Raw genomic sequence first — 25686 nt, forward strand, 5'->3', positions numbered from 1 at the left:
CAGGTTGTGCATTTCATAGCTGATTGGTCTTTTAAGTCAGTGTACTCGATGAGTCTACTGGAAACGTCAACCTCTAACTAAGAATATTTCAACGCTTATGAAGATGACACATTTGCAACAGATCTGCGTTCATCTTTTGACTACAATTTACTGATGAGAATACTTCCCCGGTCTGACTGGAATTTACTTTGGAGAATACTTCCATGGTGCAGAATTCAGCTTTCCGGGTTATATTTCAATTATTAAAAAGACTTTTTCATCGCGCTGGACATTACATTGAAATTATATGCACTTATGGCAATTTCTCACTAGTTACTTTCCGTAGTAGGGACTCCAAATTCATTTTATATGAACTGCAGTGCTTCAACGTGTTATAATGGTGCAGGAACATGAAGTGCAGAACTTCAATATCTTGTAATGGAGTGGGAATTAGTGCTGTAAGTCTGTAAATACTTGTATAGTATCGTGATTAGTGGTGAGGATGCCAGGAAAGCTGGCTGGGACTACCAAGTACAATAAATAAATAAAAAACATTAATATTGATACATGTTTAGGAGAAATTTGCTGTTCAAAGGAAAGGAAAAAGACAATATTTATTTATATACATATACAGTGTTACATTACAGAACATGCACTGATTTCTTGTTCACTTGCACTGAAACTCCATACATGAGAAAAAAACATAACTGTCTATATACATTTTAGCAAATACTGATGTCATAACTAATAAATCAATTGTCACTTTGCATTGGCACATTCAGCCACTAGGAAATGTCCACATAAAAGGATTATAACTGGTGTCCAAACAGCCAACCCAAATGTCTTCAATATTTTTAACAGTATTTCTATTTATTGTATGATTATTTAATTTTCTAATGTAAATGGCTCTTTTTTTATTTTTTATTTAGTAAAATCCTTTTGATTTTTCATGATAGCAAATTATTTTTACCACAAGACTTTTTAAAAATATAAGCATGTTCGGCAATTTCAAAGAGTTATTCTTACGTTTTTTAATATTTTTTAGCTGTTCTCTTGACAAATCTACGAAAAATGTACACTGATGTATAGTTTACCACATCCGCATATACTTTAGTAAATAAGCGGGTAGTTGATTGCTGGAACAAACTTTTGGAGTGAATGAATGGGTGAAATGGGAAGGGTTTTTTTTTTTTTTTTTTTTTTGGCTAATACTGTATAGGCTTGCTTTCTTGCATCATATGCCTCTACTAATGCTAATGCTAACTTCCATCAAATAATTAACCTATTGTTTGAAAATAGTTCCTAATCCTGGTTCACTGGATGAGGAACCAATCCCCAGCCTGAATTTTTTGCAAATTCTTTTTGATTCTTTTAGTTATGCTTTTAATATATAGCCATCACAAATACTTCCTTGGATTAAGATTTAAAATTAAACAGCAACAGAACACCAATTAGCTATTATGATAACTTCTGTGTCAGATTGTGTTTACTGTTAACTAATGGTCTAATGGGATTACCCTCCTTATGAATTTTAATGTCTATAAATAATTTGGGAAATTCACTATTTATTGGTCTGATAAAATTGCAGACTTTTATTCATGATGCTGTTTATTATTATTAGCCATAAGGTGCAAGTAAGCCTGAGGCTTATAAAAAAAAGCCGTGTTACCTTGAGAGAGAGTCAGAAGTAGAAGGAAATCATCAAGAAAGAAGAATGATGATATCCTGCTCAGGACCCTGGGTTTGCCAAGCCCATACTCACCAGATGTGAGCCCCTGAGGTAATGGTGCAGTTCTCTTGAAATCATAAAATTCAACATAACTTTTTTGCACAAGATTGCAGGGTAATTAATCGAAACATGCCCATTACAAATATAGAAATATTTGTGTGATAGAAACATTCCTGCCACCTTTAAATTATCCCGAAAAAAATTTATCTAACAGGATTTTTATATTTTAGTTATCCTATTTTCCTTATTCCCAACTGGATTATTTTGTAAACTAATATATTTTTTAATGTCTTCTACTGTCATTATGTAATCACTTTTGTTAATAATGACCTTTATCTACCTTCATAACCTTGATAAATTTGTTATTAACTAAATTGCTGAATGCTTCTAGTTCATTTCCCATTAAGTTTGTTATAAATGTGTAGTTATAGTTGTATTGTTTTATGGTATTATACCATAATACCATAAAATAGTATGGCTTAAATCTGCATTGATTTAAGGTTTTTCCCTCTATGCTAGCTATATAGTCAATTAAAGGAACTTTTCTGGTATAATGCAGTGATTAGCTAGTGATGCAGTAAAAGATGGTAATCTACTAAGCTGCTTACAGATATTCAAGTCAAAAACAAGTTGGATTTCATTAATGTTATTAATCAAATAACAGCAAACATGGAGTGAATATGGAAATTCACTCCATGTTCATTAATATTCTGGTTGTTGAAGCAAACAACACTGTAAAAGTGCAGTATTAGTGGTCAGGTGGTGAGGATTTGCCAAACCAACAAAATTTCACCAAATAAAAAAACTCATAAAATTACTAAAATTATCATCAAAAGCTGGATACTTTTATTTTTTGAGGTAAAATTTATATAAACATTTTTTTTTTTAATCCCCAAACACAAAAGGTATTAAAACCTACAGTATTTTGCCATGTATGGATTGAAGTGTGAGGAGACAGACGACATTTGGTAACACTAAACTTGAATTTCTGTAGATTGTAATTTTCTGGAAATATTGAAGGAAGGATATTCCAAAGAGCAGAAGTAAAAGGAATAAATAAAGAAGAGTTAGTTCTAAGTTTGGAGTTGGACAGTGGATGAATGAATGATCATTGGTTGCAGCATGTATTTGGACTGGTTTGGAAGAGAATGGGTGAATTACAGATACTAATTCAAAAGAATAATGCCCATGGAGGTATCTATAGAAAAGGAATGCAGCAGAAATCGGAATTCTATGAGACAAAGAGAAGAGAGACTTTGTAAGCTTTAATTAACCTGACTGCCCCCTTTTGAATGATATGAGAACAATATTCTATGGTAGAGAGGATTTGAAATTTGTAGAGAGTGAGTAGTTGTTTAGAAGAAAAGTAATGCTGACAGTGAAAGCGAAAAACGAGTTTTTTAAAATGCAGGTTGGATTTCATTAATGTTATTTATGATGTGCTCATGCGAACAAAGATTAGAAGTCAGGATAATCCCTAATAGAGATGCTAATGTAGTCTAGAAATTTGAGTATCACCAAAGGTAAGCATAGGAGCAGTAGACTCCTTTTTTGTGAGAAAAAAAAAAATGAGTGCAATTGGATGATAATAAGAAAGGGAGGGATATTTCACCCTTTTTAAGAACTGGCTGGACATGAGAAAATTTACAGGCGGCAAGAAAAGCAACGGTGGAATAGGAAAGTGTAAAAAGGGCAAAACAGAACAGGAATACACATTTTGAGAACAAGTGAAGAAATAATATCAGGTCCTGGAGTTTCCTTTGCATCGAGAATGTTTGGAATTCTTCTAACATCCTTCTGCCAGAAAACCATAGGAGCCACTAAGTGGAGTGTATTAGGAAGAGAAGGAGGTGATTTACCAAGATTGCAAATACAAGAGTTAGAATAAAAGTAGGATGCAAGTAAGTTGGCTTTATGTTTAGCTGAGGATGAAACAGAACCATCATTTTGTAACAGAGATGGGAGTATAGATGAACAGCAGTTGCAGCCAATAGCTTTGCTAAGAGACCAGAATGCTCAACTACTATTTAGATAAGAAGCAAGTTTTCTACTCGGGCTGCACAAAATTGAGTTTGGATTGAGTATTAGCTGTTTTACAATTTCTGTGAGCTTTAGTGTGTTATCATCAGCAAAACTATGAATAGGATTTACGGTTAATGGAAGAAGGTCATTAATATACAAGAGGAAAAGAGTGGGGGAAAGAACTGAAACCTTGAGGGACACCAGCATTAGTGGAGAAGTTAGAAGACAGAGAGCCATCTAGCAACACCCTCAGCAAGTGGTCAGAGAGAAAACTGGATAACCAATTACAAAAAAAAGTTGGCAAACCATAAGATGGAAGCTTGTTTATAAGACCTTTATGCCAAACACGATCGAAAGCTTTGAGATGTCAAGAGCAACTGCTTGTAGTTCACCGAACTTTTCCATTGAATTTGTCCATGAATGGTAACATCAGCCAGAATATCACCAGTGGATCGACACTGATGGAAGGTTTATAGAGAGTTTAAAAGTTGGTGGTTAATTGATTTCTTCATAACTTTAGAAAGAGTAGAAGTAATTGCAATGGGATGATAATTGGACAGGAGGGATTTGTCACCCTTTTTAGGAACTGGCTGGATATGAGCAAATTTCCAAGCAGAAGGAAAAACACCTTTGGAATAAGAAAGTGAAAAAAAGGCAGCATAAAACAGGAGTAAATTCAGGAGCACAGGTTTTGAGAACAAGTGGAGAAATACCATCGGGGCCTGGAGCTTTCTTAGCATCAAGATTCGTCAAAATCCTTCTGACATCCTTTTGACGGAAGACCACAGGAGGCATTGAATGGAGAGTGTTGGGAATGGTGGGAGGTGTTTTACCAAGATCATTAATACATGAGTTGGAAGAAAAATGGGATGCTAGCAAGTCAGCTTTATCCTTGGCTGAAGTGACAACAGAACCATCTGGTTTGGACAGAGGTGGGAGCAGAGATGGGAAAAAGTTGCGGCAAATAGCTTTGGCAAGAGACCAGAATGCCCGGCTACCATTAGGGCAAGAAGCAAGTTTTCTACTCTTAGCCTGTTTAAACTCTAGTTTGGACTGATTAATAACTGCTTTACAATTGTTGCGAGCTTTGGTGTAGGCAGAAAATGAAACTGAAGAATTAGAAACAAGAAAATTACGATATGCAACATTCTTCTCTTGAACAGCCTTGGCACATTTATTGGAAAACCAAGGTTAAGATAAAGGACGAGATTTTAAAGTGGAGTGTGGGATAAAGGATTCCATTCCTACAAGAATAATTTCACTGACACGATCTGAGCAAACATTGACATCCCAAGTTTTGAAACAGTAATCCGACCAAGGAAAAGAAGAAAAGAAATCTCACAGGTTATCCCATTTTGTATTTTTCTAATGCCAAACAACACGGGGTTAGGAATAGTCATGAGATAAAGGCTCCATTGGAAAAGAGACAATCATCAAGTTGTGATCTGATGTGCCTAAAGGACCACTCACTTCAACTGTGTACTTAGAAGGGTTGTTTGTGAGAAAAAGATCAAGCGTGATCAAGGCTGTATGGTTAGGATTGTCCAGTATTCTTGTAGGTAAATGAACAATCTGTGCAAGGTCATTAGTAATTGCAAAAGCCGCATCATAATTATGGCTAAGGATTTTCTCACTTCCCTTGCTGCCTCCTTCAATATAACTGGATAGATTCCATCTGCCCAAGGTGCCTTTTTTATGTTTATCTTCAACAATTTCTCCTACACTGTGCTCTCTGTTATTACAAAATCATTTAGCTCCCTGTTAGAGTTTAGTAACCGTCTGTCCTCCCCTTCCTTACAGAATTCCTCATGTGTGAATGTAGATGCAAAATACTCATTCAGTTTGTCAGCTATCTGAGCAGGATCATCAAAAGTCGAATTACCAACATCAAGTGGACCTATCTGATTCATCCCCTTCCTTCTAATGTTTTCATAAGTAAAGAAGTCTTTGTTGTTTTTCTTTGCATCCTTTGTCAAGGATTTCTCATAATCAGTCTTCACTTGCCTAACCTTCTTTGTGACTTGATTATAGACTATCTTATATCTGCTGTAGGCTTCTGTGTCTCCTGCTAATTTATATTCATCCCACACATTTTTCTTCTTTGCTACAAGCCTCATTAGTTCATTTTACATCCATTTAGACATTAGCTCATCTGACATCCATTTAGACATTAGTTCATCTGACATCCATTTAGACATTAGTTCATTAGTTCATCTGACATCCATCTTGAATAGCATTTCTTAGTTGGTATGACAAGCCTAGTAGCTTCCAAGATTAATTCCCTGAAGGCCTCCCATTTAGAATTCACTGTTTTTAACATCATCGGTTGATCCCACTGTATAGAATTCAAAAACTGCCTGAGACCACTGTAGTCACCTTTATGAAAACAAAAACCCTCCCTTTACCCTTGATGGTAGTTACATCTTTAAGTAAATCCCACATAAGTAGACTGTGATCAATGTCACCTAGTGTTTCCTTTATCTGCAAATTCCTAATGCATGCGTCATCACTGCTGATAATCAGATCAAAAGTATTACCCCTCTGGTGCCCCCCAAACATGTTCATGTAGAAATCAATCCTCCAATAAATCCACAAAAATCTTGCTAGCTTGCGAGTGATCAAACCACAAGTTCCAGTCAATATGTGGAAAGTTAAAATCCCTCATTACAAGACATTCTGATTTACTTTCCCACTCTATTTCTCTGCACAATTGTTCATTGTACTCATCAGATTCATTAGGCCTACAACACACTCCTACTTTCATTTTCCCTTTCCCAGTGTTTAGGTCACACCAAAATAACTGAACATTGCATTGTTCACCCGTGTCCACTGGATGCACTTGACATGGGTGGACAGCTGGGTCTGTGTGACTAGAAAACAGAAGCCAGCTGGAGTTTTGAGCATTAAAATCACCAAGGAAAATTACCTCACTCTTAGGAAAGTTGGACTGGAGAAAGTCAAGTTGCAAAGAGAGGAAGTTCCAAGTGAATTGTGGAGTTGGGAGAATGGTAGAGACAACAGATGAATTTGACAGAATGAAGTAGAGATATTTTAAGCCAGAGAAGATCGAAAAAAGGAGATTCCAAATTACCAAGTCTCTAACGAGGAATATCAGAATGGACATGTGCACAAGTACCACCTTTGAGGCAAAAGGAGTCATACAGCAAATAATTTGGACAACTGAGATGAGCAGTGATTGAATCAACTGATAACTGAGATTCTGTCAGAAAAAGTACATGGGGTTTGGCAGACTGTAAGTGGAAATGGACATCATTGAGATTAGAACTGAGACCATGTATATTTGTGAAATGAACTAGGAAGTGTTTGGGAGGTTTAGATTTAGCTGATCCAGAAGCCTCCTAGAGAGTTACCAATACGTTTTGTTCGGTGTACTAACTAGCAGCCAGCCTGCAAACCCCATTTTAAAGCTGTACCTTCAAAATGTAAGGAAGTTTGGATCTTGCTGTGGTGTTCATCATAACCTCAAAAGACATCAATCATACTGCATGATGGAAGAGATGGGAAAGAGTTGACCGAACTTAGCTCTGGAGACTAAACATTCCACCACTTCGAGCCTCCAATAAGCAAAGTGGTGGTATTGCACCAGTTGATGAGAGTCATCTACCATCTAGTATTGCCTGGTAACACAAAGAGGTGGCATTACTCTGTGTGGCGTGGGCATCACACCTCGACCCCTGCTTATGTTGGTTCACACCTGGGTGGTCACCCACAGTGTGCTTGTGCATGGGGGTTATACCCAGTATTACTAATAGTCTCATCATCGTGAATGTGCAAGCAGAGGATTTGGCTGTTACAGACTGTTCGGACTTTGCCGAAATTGGGTCCACTTGACTTGAATGGCACCCAAATATCAGTTCCATCAGCGTTTTAGACTCCCAGGTAGCAAGCACAGCTTGTCTGGTATATTAGCATTAGTAGAGGCATATGATGCAAGAAAGAAAGCTTATGCAGCATCAGCCAAAAAAAAAAAAAAAAACGGCTCCCATTTCACCCCTCCGTTCGTTCCAAATACCTGTCCAGCTCAGCCTTACATTTATTTAGGCTATCAACTTCTACAACAAAGGAAGTCTGTTCCACCAGCCAACTACCCGCTGGCTAAAGGCAAACTTCCACACATCTATCCTACATCTGTCTTTCCTCGATTTGAATTTATGGCATCTCACGAATCCCATCAGCATTGAGCATGCTCAAACCATTCAAGACTTTATACACCTCAATCTGAGAGAATGTCTGCGACAGCCTCAAGGACCAAGACCAAAGATGGAAACATGAGGAAATTAAATCTTTTTTTTTTTTTTTTTTTTGCATTTATGAATAACAGAACCGATTGATTGCTTGTAAACTAGAAATTGAAGGTGGAAAACAAGCTGCTATTTTTAGACGTAATGGTAATCAAAACTGATGATTGGCTAAGTACACATGTATTTTTGAAAAATATATTATGTGGACAGTTATGAATTGTAATTGAAATCACCCAATAAATATTAAGAAAGGCATAATTAAAACACTAACATACACAACAGAACAAGTCTGTAATGAAAGTTACCTCCCAAAAGAGCCAAAAAATATAAAAAATACCCAGATGAACAACAAATTCCCAGCTAATGAACTTTTTTTTTTTTTTTACTGACAATATAATTAAATGTTACTTTTCCAAAAACAGACAAGTATAAAATAAGAAAACATTAATTTTGGTAAAATGGTTGCGGTACCATCTATTAGTATTAGTAGTGGCAAATGGTGCAAGGAAGTAAGCTTCTACAGTAAAAAAAAAACCAAAAAAAAAAAAAAAAAAAAAAAAAACACACACACATCTCATTCGTCCATCCTCTGTAATAATTTGTCTAATTCTTCCTTGAATTTATTCAAACATCAACTTTCACACAACACCAATTTTTTTTCTAACAATCAATTACTCACTGGCTGAAAGGAAATTTACAAATATATTCCAGCAGCCATCCTTTATCAATTTAAGTTTGTCATCTTATGTGTGTTGTCTGAGAATGAGTAAGGATGCCATCAGCATTTAATTTACTCAATCCATTAGCCTTAAACACTTCAATCAGGTATCTTCACAGATGCCTAGTTTCCAGATGCTGCAATTTTACTGAACTGAAGCCATTTATGGTAAGAGTACCCTTTTATATCCCTGACTAATCTTGTTGCTGTCCTCTTGTCTTCTTTGCACTCAATCCAACAGATCCATATCTTTCCAAAAAGTGAAGCATCCAGACATGAATGCAGTACTCAAAATGTGGCCTAATCATTGATTTATACAATGGGACAATCACTTCCTTGCCCCTGTTGCAAAATTCCTGTATATTACTCATAGCATCACCCTAAGCGTACTAGCAGCCTACCTAAACTGCCTCAGAAAACTTCATGTTGGACTGTACAATCACCTCTCGTCTCATGCATTCTCTACCAGCTTGAGTGTAGTACCATCTAATGATATGTTATTCAAGGATTACTGATGCCCATATGCAGAACTTTGTATTTACTGTTTATTTGTCTGCCAGCAACAAATGTTGATGACATTGTAGGGCAGATATCTTTTAGGAGCACAAATGGTGACATTGTTGTACACGTTGGCACTAATGACCTTAAGAGTAAGAGATCTGCAGATTTACTTAACAAGTACAGGGCAATGTTGAAAAAAAGTCACAAGCTAGGGTTGAATTTGAAAGTGTCTGAAATTCTGCCCAGACACGATAGGAGTGAGTATATGATGAGAGCATATGATCAATCAATTCGGCCCTGGAGAGATTGTGCAAGGCTCATGGGATAGAATGTTTTTCATCTCTGTAATGAGAATGCATCTCATTACAGAGATGGGATGCACTTAAATAGAAAGGGTGCAAGAATATTTGCTAATGCTATCAAGGCAGTGTTAGGTGGCTCGGAAAACTGCTAGCTTGGGGGGGGGGATTCACAGACTAAAAGATTAACGGTAGCAGCAGACAGAGGCAAAAGCAATTCTTGCACTGCTTCTATTGTAGCAAGTAGCAGCCTAGAGAGCAAGTTGCTGGGGACTTCAAGAGCTGCTGGGAGTCATCACAGAACAAATAAATACACAGGCTGTGTTAGGGTAACTAAGAGTAAGAACAGGTACATGTATACTTGCATGTACGCCAATGCTAAAAGAACAGGAAAATTTATTTCTTAACACGAAATAAATTTGATGAATTTGAAGTGCTGATCAAGGCATCAAAGGCAGATATTGTTAGGATATCAGAGACATGGTGTCACACAGATATAAGCAGTGCAGAATTGGAATTTGGGGAGTACAATGTGTACAGAAAGGATAGACAGGGCAGGAAGGGAGGCAGGGTTATGCTGTTAGTAAAGATGATAGTAAAGACAGTATGCTACTGTACCAGGATCTAGAAAAGTTAGATAGATGGGCTGAGAAGTGCAACTGAAGTTTAATATTGACAATTGCAAAGTACTGCATATGGGTAGCAGTAACCCAAGAGAAACGTAACAACTGTGGTAATACACTAATTTGAAGTGCTGATTAAGGCATCAAAGGCAAATATTGTTGGGATATCAAAGACATGGTGTCACAGATATAAGCAGTGCACAATTGGAATTTGGGGAGTACAATGTGTACAGAAAGGACAGACAGGTAAGAAGGGAGGAGGAGTTATGAGTAAAGATGATAGTAAAGACAGTATGCTACTGCAACAGGATCTAGAAAAGTTAGATAGACAGGCTGAGAAGTGGCAACTGAAGTTTAAAATTGACAATTGCAAAGTACTGCATATGGGTAGCAGTAACCCAAGAGAAACGTAACAACTGTGGTAATACACTCAGAGAGATGGAGAATGAAAAAGACCTGGGGGTAATTGTGCAGTCAGATATGAAGTTCTCTGAACAGTGCAAATGGGCTGCCAGAGAAGGTCATGGAGTTTTGTTAATGATATATAGGAATTTTGCTAGCAGAGACAAGGACTTGTTGTTAGTATTATTTTATTTATCTTTTGGGGGGGCAGATGGGCCAGGAGGGGAGTATGCCCTTGATTAAGAAGCATACAGAACTGAAGTCAGTGCACTGAGTTGAAGTGGTCAGTATGACATAAGCACTGGGAAAACTTAAAAAGGTTTTAGGGCTGAAAGCCTCAGACTACAGAAGGAAGGAAGCACTGAGAAAATAAAAATAAGAGTAGGAGTATGTTACAGGCCAAATGATAATGACAACTAAAACAAACAACTATACAGACAAACAAAATGGAATAGTAAATCAGAATATCTTATAATGACATATTTTAACTTTCTGGATGCTGACTGGAAATATGTGAGCTGGCCATTCACACAGTAGCAAAGCCTTTCTGGGTGTACTGAATGACTGCTTTTTGCACTAGCATGTTAGAGAAGCAAACAAGAGAAAGCAATATTCTTTCTCTTGTTATGATTATCACAGTGACACGAGAAACAAACCCAAACCATGACACCTCTTCCCAATTTTACATTTGGGACAACGCACTTCAGGTAGCAAATATTCTCTGTAATCAAACATATCTATAAAACTGGAAAAGATTACAGCAAGACTCATCACTCCATGGGACTTATTTCCACTGATTCACAGTTCAGGTTTGCCAATGAACAGTGTACACTTGTGATTTTTTTATTATTTTTTTTATTTTTATAAAAGGCTTGTGGGTGGCAGTTCTGTGAAAATTCATGGCATGCACTTCTCTATGTTTCAAGGAAATACAGGTTCACTTGTGGCTGACTGCAGCTTAAACTCAGATTATCTGAGGCCTGATAGCAAGATGAAGTAACCAACTATCTCAAAGCACTTCTACTATTTTTCAGTGTTTTATGCCTACTTAGTCATTTGTTGGGTTCAGCATCAACCTCTGGACTTCCATTCCTTCAGTTTGATACTAATTATCAATCTGGGAATGTTAATTCCTAAGTAACAGCACATAAAGATGTTCTCCACATATGGCATCCAACTATCATTCTTCTGTAAAATGTTAGTTGAAATGTATTCTAGGCTAACTGCTGATCACATTTATAGGCCAGAATATTTGCACATCTTGTAGTTACACATAACTTCCTGAAAACAGGAGTAGGGGTGTTCTATTACACTTGGTATAATACATATTCACAAAAGCTGCTGAATAAAAATGTATTTCCTGAAAATAACAATCTACAGAAATTCAAATCCAATGTCAGCAAACATCTTCTGACTCCTTCACCATCTACAACAATCAAGGGCAATGTCAAAACAAATATCACTTGTCTACTCAACACATATACATTACTAAAGTATAACATATCGAAGTAATCTGCCTTGTCTCACAATTAAAAAAAAAATCTAAATCTGAATGTTGTTATAATTATAACAAGTTTAATTTTTATAACTTACATCTTCCTGTTTAATTGTGGCCAATGTATTCACATATTCTTTAAACTGTGCTCTTGCCTCTACTGAAAGAAGAAGGGAAAAATATGAAATTCAAAATGTTAGTAATATTAATATATTCACAGATATGTTTGAGATTAGTAAGAAATTCATGAATGAACAATACTATTGCAAAAAAAAAAAAAAAAAGAGATTATCTATTCAAATTCATTTCCAATATCATATAACATTAATAGTGAAGTTAATAAATTGCCCTTGGAGTCCATTGCTTACATTAGTGCAAAGGTAACTCAGGTCGGTCATGATGCAGCATTATATGTACTGTACTGTGCATATAAAACATGTGTATAAAAGGATAGTGTGTCTATTTTGTAAGATTAAAAATTGGAGTTTCCTGGTGAAAGAAACCTACAACTCACTGAGCACAAAATTCAGTATCAGGTCTATGAAAGGTTTATGGGCTTTTGACCTGATACTTGACATTAGGACTTTTCTGCATGGAAGGCAAAGTTAGCATTAGCAGAGGCATACAACACATCCTTCTACGTCCTTCCTAAACTCTACATCCTTTCTAAAATGAGGCTTCAGACCTGTATGCAGTACTCAAGGTGTGGCATGACCATTGCCTTATACAATGGAATAATCATCTTCTTATCCCTGTATATCCTGTATATCATTGACAAAACCCCATGACCTACATTGGCAGCCTGTCTACACTACTCAGAAAACTTCACATCTGACTGCACAATTATCCCTAGCTCTCTTTCATTTGCCACTACCCTGAGTGTAACACCACCAAGTTGGTATGATACTCTGGGGTTACAGCTACCCATATGCAGTACACTGCATTTGTCAATGTTAAACTTCAGTTGCCACTTTTCAGGCCATTTGTCCAACTTATCTAGATCCAGTTGGATTAGCATACTAATCTTAGTAACCTTAGTAACATTAGCATACCGTTAACAACCCTGCCAACCTTTGTATCATCTGCAAACTTGGACATTAAACCTGATATACCTTGATCAATATCACTGACATATATACAAAACAGCAATGGGCCCAACACCGAACCCTGGGGAACTCCACTAATAACATTTGTACATGAAGAGCAGTGTCCATTGATTACCACTCTCTGTCGTCTCTCTCACTCAACCATCCCTTTATCCATTGTAACAACTTACCCTTAATGCCATACATCTCCAATTTGTACAGCAGTCTTCCATGTGCAACAGTATCAAAAGCTTTCCTGAAGTATAGGATATCAAATTATTTTTGGTATTTAGTTCCTTTGTGACCACATCGTAGTATCTAATCAAATTGGTCAGATAAGACCTCCCTTTAACAAACCCACTGTCTTAACTATTACTGCAGTCTTGTCTAGATGATCCTGCAATGCTTCTTTAACCAGTAATTCCATTATTTTCCCCAGAACACAAGTTAAACTAACAGGTCTATAGTTACCTGTCACCTTTTGAACCCCCTTTGTGAATTGGTGATACATTTACACACCTCCAGTCCACAGGGACCTCCCCTGAGTCCAAGGAAGCTCTCATAAGCATAGCCAAGGGTTTCTTACTTAACTTACTGCCTCCTTTAATATAACTGGATAGATCCTGTCCATCAGAGGTGTCTTTCTTATGTTTAACTTCAAACAATTTCTCCTCCACTTTGCTCTCAGTTATTACAAAATCACTTAGCTCCCTGTCAGAATTTGATAAACTTCTGGCACTCCCCTCATTGAATAACTCCTCATGTGTGAATGTTGATGCAAAATACTCGTTCAGTTGATCAGCTACCTGAGCATGATCATCAATAGTCAACCCATCTACGTTAAGTGGTCCAATCTGATTCATCCCTTTCCTTCTAGGGTTTACATAAGTAAAGAACTCTTTGCTGTTTTGCTTTGCATCTTTTGCCAAGGATTTCTCGTAATCTGCCTTCGCCTGACTAACCGCCTTTGTGACTTGATTACAGACTAGTTTATATCTGCCATAGGCTTCTGTGTCACCTGATACTTTATATGGATCCCATACATTTTTCTTCTCTGCCACGAGCCTTATTAGTTCATCTAACATCCATTTAGGCCTAAACCTTGAACAGTATTTCTTAGTTGGAATGAAAAGTCTAGTAGCCTCCAAAATTAAGTGCCTGAAGGCTTCCCATTTAGAATTCAATGTTGGTAACATCATCAGTTGTTCCCACTGTACAGAATTTAAAAACTGTCTGAGACTCCTGTAGTTGCCTTTACAAAAGCCCTTCTCTTTAGCCTTGATGGTAGTTCCCCACATCAGTACATTGTGATCACTGTCACCCAGTGGTTCCTTTATCTGCAAATAATTCTTAATGCATGAATAATCACTGCTGATAATCAGATCAAGAGTATTACTCCCTCTGGTTGCCTCTCGAACATGCTGCGATAGCAAACAGTCATCCAATAAATCCACAAAGGTTTTGCCAGTGTGTGAGCGACCAATCCACAAAAGTTTTGCGAGTGACCAATCCACAAGTTCCAGTCAATATCTTGAAAGTTAAAATTCCCCATTATAAGACATTCTGATTTACTGGCCCACTCTATTTCTCTGCACAGCTGCTCATTATACTCATCAGGTTCATTAGGCCTATAACACACACACACACCTACTCTCATTTTTTCTTTCCCAGTGCTTATGTCACACCAAACAGACTCAACATTGCATTGTCCACCATCATCAAATGGATGCATTTCCTTAGATTTTGTTTCTTAACTAACAGCATAACCCCTCCTCCCTTCCTGCCCTGTCTATCCTTTCTGTACACATTGTACTCCAAATTCCAATTCTGCACTGCTTATGTCTGTGTGACACCACGTCTCTGATATTCCAACAATATCTGCCTTTGATGTCTTGACTAGCACTTCAAGCTCATCAAATTTATTAACTATACTCCTAGCATTGGTGTACATGCAAATATACATGCACTTGTTTCTACACTTAGTTACCCTAACACAGCCCGTGTATTTATTTGTTCCACTATGACTCCCAAAGTCCTGGAAATCTCCATTGCCTTGCTTTCCAGGCTGCTGCTCATTCTAATAGAAGAGTGCAAGAATCACTTTTGCCTTTGCCTGCGACCACTGTTAACCTTCTCTCTGTGCATTACCCCAAACTAGCAGTTTTCCGACCCACCTAACTCTGCCTCGATAGCATCAGCAAATATTCTTGCACCCTTTCTATTTACGTGTACCTCATCCATATAGAAGCAGTCTCTCCTGTCAACAAGCACAGACCAGGCTGAAAAAAATTCCACTCCTTGAGCCTTGCACAATCTCTCCAGGGTCGAATTGATCAACAAGGATCTCATCATATACTCCAACCTATCGTGTCTGGGCAGAATTTCAGACACTTTCACATTCAACCCTAACGCGCAACTTTTTTTTTAACATTGACCTGTACTTGAGTAAATCTGCAGATCTCTTACTCTTAATGTCATTAGTACCAATGTGTACAATAATATCACCTTTTTTGCCCTTAAAAGATGATATCTACTCTATAACGTCATCAACTGTTGCCCCTGGCAGACATACCCATATGCAATATTCAATTCATATGCAATATGTAATATTCAATGTACAATATTCAGACTTACAGTCACTAGCTGGTAGCGAGATTATACATAGCTGATCTAGAAACCTCCTAGAGAGTTATTAATAGGTTCAGTCCAATGGTGTATCTAGCAGCTGTCCTGTGAGAACCATTTTAGAGCTGTTCCCTCAAAATGTAAGAAATAGTGGATCTTGCCATGATGCCCAAAGGATTCATACATGATGGAAGAGATAGGTGTTGCTTTGCTCTGGAGACTAAACATGGGTTTCACCACTTCGAGCCTACAATAAGCAAAGTGGTGGTGGTGTTGCACTGTATGATGAATCATCTACCACCTAGTTTTGTCTGATGACGTAGAGGAGTGGCATTCCTCTGTGTGATATAGATGCTATGCCTCAATCCCTGCTTACGTTGATTCACACCTGGGAAGTCATCTCTAGTACACCAAATGCAGTGTTTTGTGCTTTGCACATGGAGATACCCTGGGGTACTAAGAGTTCTACTCTGATGAAAGTGAAAGCAGAGGAATTGGGTGTTGCAGAATGACTGGACTATGTCATTTGCAATGAGGAAACAGGGATATTGTCAGAGATTAAATATGTCAAGATCTACAACAATGAAGAGCTCATACTAGATCATAAATTGCATGAATCAGACTTGGACATTCACAAAATGATTGAAATATGTAAGCTGATGTGTCAAGACAACAACGACGGTGACCTTGATGAAGCATATGTAATGACCTGCACAGCATTGTAGCATGCCTGTGAGAAGAAGACCCTTTTAAAAATTTTTGTAATCATCCAAACAAGGTGAATGAGGATCTAAAGCTCACCACGCTCAACCAACTCAGTGGAATTGCAAAGACGCGTGACAAATTGATGACCAACAAGGACTTCTGCAACTTAAGAGAATGGCCAATGTCAAGCAAAAGATTCTACTAATACGTGTAATTTGGAGTCTGTTATCTTCCAATCACGAATTGATTCAAATATTCTTGACCGACCCAGCTGGTTGCAGGAAAACGTTTATGATTCGCCTCTTGATGGAAATATACAACTGCTTCAGTAATACAGACAGGTACTGTAATGTCTACATTATTATTATTAGCCATATGGTGCAAGGAAGCCTGAGGCTTCCTTGCACCAGCCAAAAAAATTCCCGAGTTATTCTGAGAGAGAGAGGGAAAAGTAGAAAGGAGTCACCAAGAAAGAGAAGAATAATGATATCCAGCTCAGGACCTTAGGGGTGCCAAGCCCATACTCACTAGATGTGAGCCCCTGGGGTTGCATTACATGCACTTAAACTGGTAAGGCTGAAGCACATGTAATGTAATGATCTTGGATGCACTCAGTGCTGGTTTATTCCAGCTCTGAGCACATTCAAGATCACTGCCCTTAAGATATCCATTTCTCTGGTTACCAAAAGTTTCTGCCATGGGTGGCAATGGTTAGCCCAAAGTCACTTAAGTGGTATGCCCCAAATCATAAATATTTTTCTGCAGCCAGCTGATTTATGCCAGCTCTGAGCATATCCAAGATCACCTCCCGTGATCCTTTGTGCAATCTCCTCTCCTGACTCTTGTTTTTCTTTGTTATGAAACGGAAATGACGTCAAATGCATCATTTCCGTGTTGTAAAATTGTGACAAATTGATTTTACTACCGTCCCAAATTTAGTAGGTGCCTCCAAAGATATTTTTTACACAAAAAAAAAAAAAAAAAAAGCCTTGATTCCTTTGAGTGGTGGTCCCAAATAAGAGCTACGGGGGCTATACGCACGTATGATAGTGATTTTTCTTTTTTTTCACTGCATACAACAATTAAAACTCAATGATTCCCAAAAACATTGTTTTAACTGTCCCCCTTCCACTCCTCTAGAAAATCTTTGTCCCATCACTGTTTCCTTATATCTCTTGGTCTGTAACACTAATAAAGAAGTAAAATGCCAAGTTTATACCCCCTCTCCAAAATGATGGAGAGAGAAATAAAGATGTGAGATGCAGCAAGGTGATTCATTCTTTCCCAATATTCCTTCAGTGCTAAGCACCAAAGGACTAGTGTCTCCTATCATGCTTAAAGATTCTTTTATATTAATGGAACTTGCCAGTCTTTTCCACTGTGCAATTTATAAATACAATACAATCTTATCTCATCAGTTCTTTTAATATACATATTATCTTATATTTTTAATAATCCCATTTTAATTTGGTGTAAGCCAATTTCTTTAGTGAGTGACTACTAGATTTTAGATTTTTTTATATACAATAAACCCCCTCACAAACATATAAAATGGACTACATTAATAACATTGGACTCCAATAATTGTATTAATATTAGAATGGGCAACATGATGCAAAAAAGCAGAGTTATATGCATCACCAGTCAGAAAATAAATAAACAAATAAATATTTATCCACTTCATTTGCTAGTTCCTTCCAATAATTTGTTCAAATCTTATTTAAATTTGTTTGAAGATTATGGTGAAATATTTAAAGTAGTTATTATTATTATTATTAGATATGGCGCAAGGAAGCCTGAGGCCTATATTGCACCAGCCAAAAAAAAATTCCCGAGTTACCCTGAGAGAGAGAGAGAGAGAGAGAGAGAGAGAGAGAGAGAGAGAGAGAGAGAGAGAGAGAGAGAGAGAGAGTCAAAAGTAGAAGGGAATCACTAAGAAAAAAGAATGATAATATCCAGCTCAGGACCCTGGTTGTGCCAAGCCCATATTCACCAGTGAGCCCCCGGGGTTAAATTCACCTAGTATTATGGAAGTATTCTACTGACGTCCATAAGACTAGGTAAAAGTTTATTCCAAAAATCAGTCCCTCTCTGGCTGAATGCAAATTCAGTATTAGTACTGCCAAACATTGCAAGGAAGCAAGCTTACACATCGGCCAAAAAAAAAAAAAATCCCTACATCTTCTGTCCATTTCCCCTAATAATTTAGTAAATTCTTCCTAAAATTTATTCAAGCTACCTACTATCATGGTGACACCATAGAAGCAGGTAGTCTGAAAGTTGAAAGCAAATTTCCACACTCTATCCTGCAGGCATCCTCTATCAATTTAGGTTTATGTCACTGTGTGTTGTCACAGAAAGAATAAAGATGCCATCAGTATTCAATTTACTCAATGTGTTTAAGGCCTTAAACAGTTCGACCAGATCTCCTCAATCCAGGTCTACTGCAATTTACAGAACTGGTCTTTAATGAGAAGAGAAAACCCTTTTGTGACACTGACTAATCATGTTGATTTTCTCTGCACCCATTATAACAGATCCATATCCTTCCTAATATGATGGTTCCAGACTTGGATGAAATTCTCAAGAATTCCCTACTGACTAAATTCTTGTATATCATTCACAAAATTCTATGAGCTGTGCTAGTAGTCGGAGCTGCTCCGAGAACTTCACATATGACTGCATAATTACCCCCAGGTCTTTGTTGTTCTCTACTACCTTCAATATAGTACCATACATTTTGTACATTAATCTGGGATTACTGCTACCCATATGCAGTACCTTGCATTTCTCAATGGTAAACTCCAATTACCACTTCTCAGCTCATCTGCCTAATTTTTCCCGATCTTGTTGAAGTAGCATGCCCTGATTACTGTCACTAAGAACTCTGCCAACCTTTGGTACCATCTACAAACTTAGACATTACGCCTGATATGTCTTCATCAATATGAATATTGAAACAACTAAAATTATTCAATATGAATATTGAAACAACTAAAATTATTCAATATAAATATTGAAACCAACAATTAGCCAAGCACCAAACCGTGGGAGACTTCAGTAATAACATTAGTCCAAGAACAGCAGTGCCCACTGGGCTCACATCTGATAGGTATGGGATAGGTACACCCAGGGTCCTGAGCTGGATATCATCATTCTTCTCTTTCTTGGTGATTCCTTTTTAATTCTGACGCACGCTCTCTCTCTCTCTCACGCTCTCTCTCTCTCTCTCTCTCTCTCTCAGGGTAACTTGGGAATTTTTTTTGGCTGGTGCAGCATAAGCCTCAGGCTTTCTTGCATCATATGGCTAATAATAGTAACTAGGGGGCTTCGCTCCTGCTCACCCACCCCACGCATGCTTTTCTACGTAAAATGTAGAAGTATACGGAGTAAGTCAAGTCTTTTCTATGTAAAAGACACCTGTCGAAATGCACTGGTCGATATCTAATCAGGAAATGACCTACATAATTATTTACCTGTGCAAATTATTTTCCCACATTTTAAATCAGTTCCTGATTTAAAATGTGGGGAAACTGTTTTTAAATCAGGAACTCATTTTCCCATTTTAAAACAGCAGGACGGAGGGATAAACACCCTATATAGGCTAAGTCCCTCTCCTCGACGACCGATCACAATTAGAAAAGGGAGGTGCCTTCACTTGTCAATTATCGCCGCCTTCCTCGCTTTCAAAGTATCTGCCGGTGTATACTATACTGGACTTCAGCCAATATCACTATGTAATCATTTACCTATGTTTACATAGGCCGCTTAGGAAAAGGCCTTCTGTTTCGGGTTCCATAATGCATGAGGAATATTGTTGCATCCAAAAGAGCAGGACCAAAATATTTAACTGAAATATGATTCGCCTCTTGATGGAAATATTTGTATAAACTATACAAATATTTAAAACATTTACAAAATACTAAACTACAGTATTTACATATACACAATATTCATTAATATAAAAAAAATTTGAGTCTAGAATGAATATTAATAATATTCATTCTAGACTCAAATTTAAATTGGAGAGGGAGAATGCGGATATTAAGTCATTAAATTTTCTAAATTTCACGCTTACTCTGGACGCGAATAAAATCCAATTTAACATCTATCGTAAACCTACAAATGCCAGTATGCTTCTGCATTATAACAGCTATGACCCATTCACCTACAAAAGGTCGATTATCTTTAATCAATTTCTCAATACTTATAAATATTCAACGACAGAATATGCTTTGGGCTCAGAAATACAAATTTAACCAGCAGATTCTTAAACAGGGGGTTACCCACTTGCTACAATAGACAGAATTAGCATACAAGCTAAGGATAGAATACAAAAAATACACCAACCAACAATAGTAATAGCAAAAAATACTTTATTTCCGTCCCGTATGTTAAACAGTGATACAAACAATTTAACGGATTCTTTAAAGATAATGAATTTAAAATTGTAGCCAGGCCAATATGGAAATTACACATTATACTGAACGATCGCTCAGTCCTTTCCTCGTTCGCAACACAAATTAATGATCCAGTATACAACATTTCTTGTGGTGATTGTGACTCATCTTATCAGGGTTCTATTGAATTTTCGTGTTAATCAACACATGGCCTCAATTCGTGCTTCTCGTTCAGCAGCGTCAGAATTAGCTTTTCAAGCCATTAATGGAAAACATACTTTTTTATTTAACGAGAAACCATTGAAATTAAATTACATGAGAATTCTTTTAATGTTCGATGGCCATACCTAATCTCCAACTCATGGTCCTTTATGTGCATGTGCGAAGACAAATAATCCCTATTTAAGTTCCATGCTCACTCCTATTTAATAATTTTCATTCCTGTGATCATGACGTATGGTCAAAAAAAATTGATTTTTAATTGTGTTCATTTGATTTTTAATTATTGTTAATTATTTCTTACTGAAATGTAAGATTTTTGATTTTTTAATTGTTTTCATTTTAAAATCTGGAGGGTATCATATGGAAGTGCTCTACGTATCACATTGAGGTAAACTTCTCATATTCTTTTACAACTGTTTGTTATACTGATCACATTCATTAGACTTATAATGTACTCTTACTCTCATTTCTGTTTTCCCAGTGCTTTTGTCACACAAAACTGATGCAAGATCACACTGGCAACCCACATGAACTGTCTTAGATTTTATGTGCTTCTTAAGAGCATCACATCTCTCTGATATCTGCACAATGTCTGTATTTGATGACTTGACCAACATTTCAAATTCATCAAATTTATTTACTATGCTCCTAGCATTAAAGTACATTCAAGTATACATTCACCTGTTTTCACGCTTAGTAACCCTAACACAGTCCACATATTTGTTTGTTCCATGAGGACCTCCAGCAGGCCTTGAAATTCCTGACACCTTGCTTTCCAGGCTGTTGCATGCTCCATTAGAAGCAGAGCAAGAATCACTTACACCTCTGCCTGTGGCAGCTGTTAATTTATTAGCTGTGTATTCCCCCACCCCTTTTAGCCTTTTTCCAACCCAGCTAACAGTGCCTTGATAGCATAAGCAACTGCACAGACTATGCAGAATATATATATATATATTGTGCAGAAGTTTACAGAAATAGTCTGTTAGTTTGGCATGGTGCAATAAATTCATGGTGTACAAATTCATCAACGCAAAAAACACAGCTGACATGCCTTTCACATTTGATGGAATCTATCGATTCTGATCTGAATAGGCAATGATTTGTGCCCAAGAACAACAACGATGTCCCGTCCCATCCCATCCCATCCCATAAAATTTTTCATTCAGATAGGAAGAGATTTCAGGAGTTACGATATATTAAAGGAATCATTAGACTGACCACACTCAGAACTGCTTCTCACAGTGGCACAATTACTGAATTTGCTGACCTTGCATGAAGGTGTACAATAACTCTCATTCCAACATGATTAAATAATGGAATGTTATAATTATGTTGGAGGAAGAAAAATTTAAACAGTTATTATTATCATTAGCCATATGGTACAAGGAAGCCTGAGGTTTATGCTGCACAGGCTAAAAAAAAAAAAAAAAATTCTGAGTTACCCAGAGAGAGAGAGAGACAAAACTAGAAAGGAATCACCAAGAAAGAGAAGAATGATGATATCCAGCTCAGGATCCTGGGTGTGCCAAGCCCATACTCACCAGATGTGGGCCCCTAAAATTCACATAACCAAAGAATTCTGCGAGAATTAACTAAAAACCCTTGTATTCAGCAAAAAAAGATGAAGACACAGAACATCCAGAACCACTCTTTTATATAGTCTCTCAAAAGCAGATTAGTATTAGTAGAGGCATATGGTACAAGAAAGCAAGCTTATAACAGCAGCAGCCAAAAAAAAAAAAAAAAAAAAAAAAAGAACCCTTCCCATTTCACCCATCCATCACTCCAAATGTCTGTCTAGTTCTGCCTTGAATTTATTTAAGCTGTCAACTTCCACAATGACAGATGGAAGGTTTTTTTCAGCAATCAACCACCCGCTGGCTAAAGCCAAATTTCTACACATCTGTTTTATAACTGTCTTTTCTCAATTTGAATTTATGTCCCCTCAGGTGATTAATCTGGATAAGAGGAAGAATCCCATCAGCATTGAGCTTGCTCAAACCATTCAAAGCCTTATACACCTCAATCAGATCACCCTGTTGGTGCCTAGTCTCCAGATCCTGCAATTTGCAGAACTTAAGCTTTTCTTGGTAAGAGCACCCCTATGCTCCCCCTCACCAATCTTGTTGCCCTTCTCTTTACTCGTTCCAACAGCTCTACATCCTTTCTAAAATGAGTCCTCCAGACCTGTATGCTGTACTCAAGGTATGGCCTGACCATTGTCTTATACAAGGTGCCAATCACCTCCTTATCCCTGCTAGCAAAATTCCTGTACATCATTGACAATATCCCATGACCTGCTCTGGCAGCCTGTCTGCACAGCTCAGAAAATATATTTTTTTACCCTCAAGTCCTTTTCATTCTCCACTATCCTGAGGTTAGAACTACACAGTTGGTAGGTTACTCTTTAGCTACTGCTACCCATATGCAGTACTTTGTATTTGTCAATGTTAAACTTTACCCACCTCTCAGCCCATCTGCTCAACTGTTCTAGATCCTGTTGCAATAGTGCTGTCATTACTAACCCTGCCAACCTTTGTATTGTCTGCAAACTTGGATATTAAGCCTAATATAACTTCAATATTGATAAATATAGAAAACAACAATGGGCCCAACACCGAACCCTGGGAGACTCTAGTAATAACATCAGTCCACGAAGAGCAGTGTCCATTGATTGCCACTCTATCTTCTCCCACTCAACAATATTTGAGAGTATGGAATAATTAACCCTTCCATCTTATGATTATAAGATGTTTTTACATATTCTGCATTATCCATAAACAGGACAATTCTTCTATGCTCTTATCCTGACTCCTTCCCAAATTTAAAAACTGGATCTGCCCTAGCAGTTACCTTCTCTAAACACAAGGATTGATCTGCCCACAAGAACTGTGATAATAACATAAAAATTCTTATATTATTAAACAGTCACTAGTGGCAAAATTCACAGTCATGGTGGTTAGAAGTATTTTGACCATATATCACAGAGCTTTCTCAAAAATTTTTATATTAAAAACAAGGGAAAATACATGCAGAAAAGTATGGTAAGTATCCATTATTTTACATTTTTTAAGCAATACAAAATGAAATTTACTGGAGTACTCTAATACCACGTATGGCTTTAGAGAGAATATAATTGTTGACAATGGATTTAAATTTCTGCAGATTTTAATTCTCAAATATACAAGAATAATAGCCATTCCAAAGAAAAGTAAAAAAAAATAAATGAAAAAGAAGGATGAAATTTAGTTTGTGAGTTTATAATTTAACTGTGAATGGATGACTAGCTGATGCATGTGCTTCAATGGTGTGGAATAAAGAATTACAGATGCTTGTGATTCACTGGTGTGGAATAAAGAAGAATTACAGATGTCAGGGGTGGAGTTCGGCATTATTTAAATACATTTTTATTCAAATAAAAATTAAAATATAAACTCATTCCTTATTTAATTATTCATTATTCCAAGTTAATTATTAAAGAAGACAGTATTTGTTATTTTTATTCAAACTTTGATTAAATTATTACACAATTTTTTTATAGCCTATTCCCCTAATACCATGTAGTACATGGCATCTGCTGCATGGTTTAACTGAAGTCTTCAGTTAATTGTTTATTCATGTGTTACAGAAAATGCAGAACATTGTTTTTTTCCTTTCTTCATCAACTATTTTACATTTCATTATGAAGAATGGCAGGAATTAGCTAACCTTGAAAAATATCTGCAAATCTAAAAATGTTTTTGTTAAGTACAGTATACCATAACCATCTTATTGCCATTGAAAGACGTTCCTTCTTTGCCACCATGACCAATCTGCCTAAATTATATAAAATAAACTTACTAATGAAATGTATGAGAAAAGGCTTGTGATGAAGGCAAATTTACAGATGATGGATTATATGCAGCAACATACTCTCATGGTATTTATGTACTAAAAACACATGGGAATGGCATCAGTAAAGAAAGTTGGCCATCAAAGCAATAAATGAATAATCGAAGCTTACAACGCAAAAAAAAAAAAAAAAAAAAAAACATGCATTTCCTGAAATTGTAATTGGAAAATGTTTTTTCTTTTCTTTTAGATTGTAACTGCCACCCCCAGTAAACAATTATTTTCAATCACACTGCAATAAAACTATACTCATGAAAAGCAATAAATGAATAATCGAAGCTTACAACGCAAAAAAAAAAAAAAAAAAAAACACGCATTTCCTGAAATTGTAATTGGAAAATGTTTTTTCTTTTCTTTTAGATTGTAACTGCCACCCCCAGTAAACAATTATTTTCAATCACACTGCAATAAAACTATACTCATGAACAGGAAATGTAGTTGAATAATGAATCAGTTAATTGTTTATTATTCTTAACAGAATGCATTCCATTTTGAATAACAAATTATTTTTATTTACAAATAAAATAAGGCATTACTTCTTATTCATTATTTGTTATTTTGAATAAATTTCAATCAACATTGGTCAAGTTACTTTTAACAAGTAGCCACAGGCTCAGACATCATGTAGAGGCAAAGATTACTGCCATCAGTTAAAGAGAAGAAGAAAAGGAAGGAAAGACAGGCTGAGTGATGCTGTCTGTCCAGGGTCTATGCTGGCTCTCAATGCA

The 25686-nt window shown here is 36.8% G+C and overlaps 1 protein-coding gene across 1 annotated transcript in view; it reads right to left on the reverse strand.

Annotated features, from left to right (window-relative positions):
- The window catches only part of LOC150090023 (uncharacterized), a 128793-nt gene that overhangs the window by 75539 nt on the left and 27568 nt on the right, over positions 1-25686 (reverse strand). Inside the window, exon 2 of the mRNA XM_090390152.1 lies at positions 12129-12190. Coding sequence (XP_090246278.1) covers positions 12129-12190 — 62 coding nt within the window. The remainder of the gene's footprint in view (positions 1-12128; positions 12191-25686) is intronic.

Source organism: Mastigoproctus giganteus, chromosome 2, assembly GCF_048544385.1.
Source record: "Mastigoproctus giganteus isolate SK-2022 chromosome 2, ASM4854438v1, whole genome shotgun sequence".
Taxonomy (NCBI): domain Eukaryota; kingdom Metazoa; phylum Arthropoda; class Arachnida; order Uropygi; family Thelyphonidae; genus Mastigoproctus; species Mastigoproctus giganteus.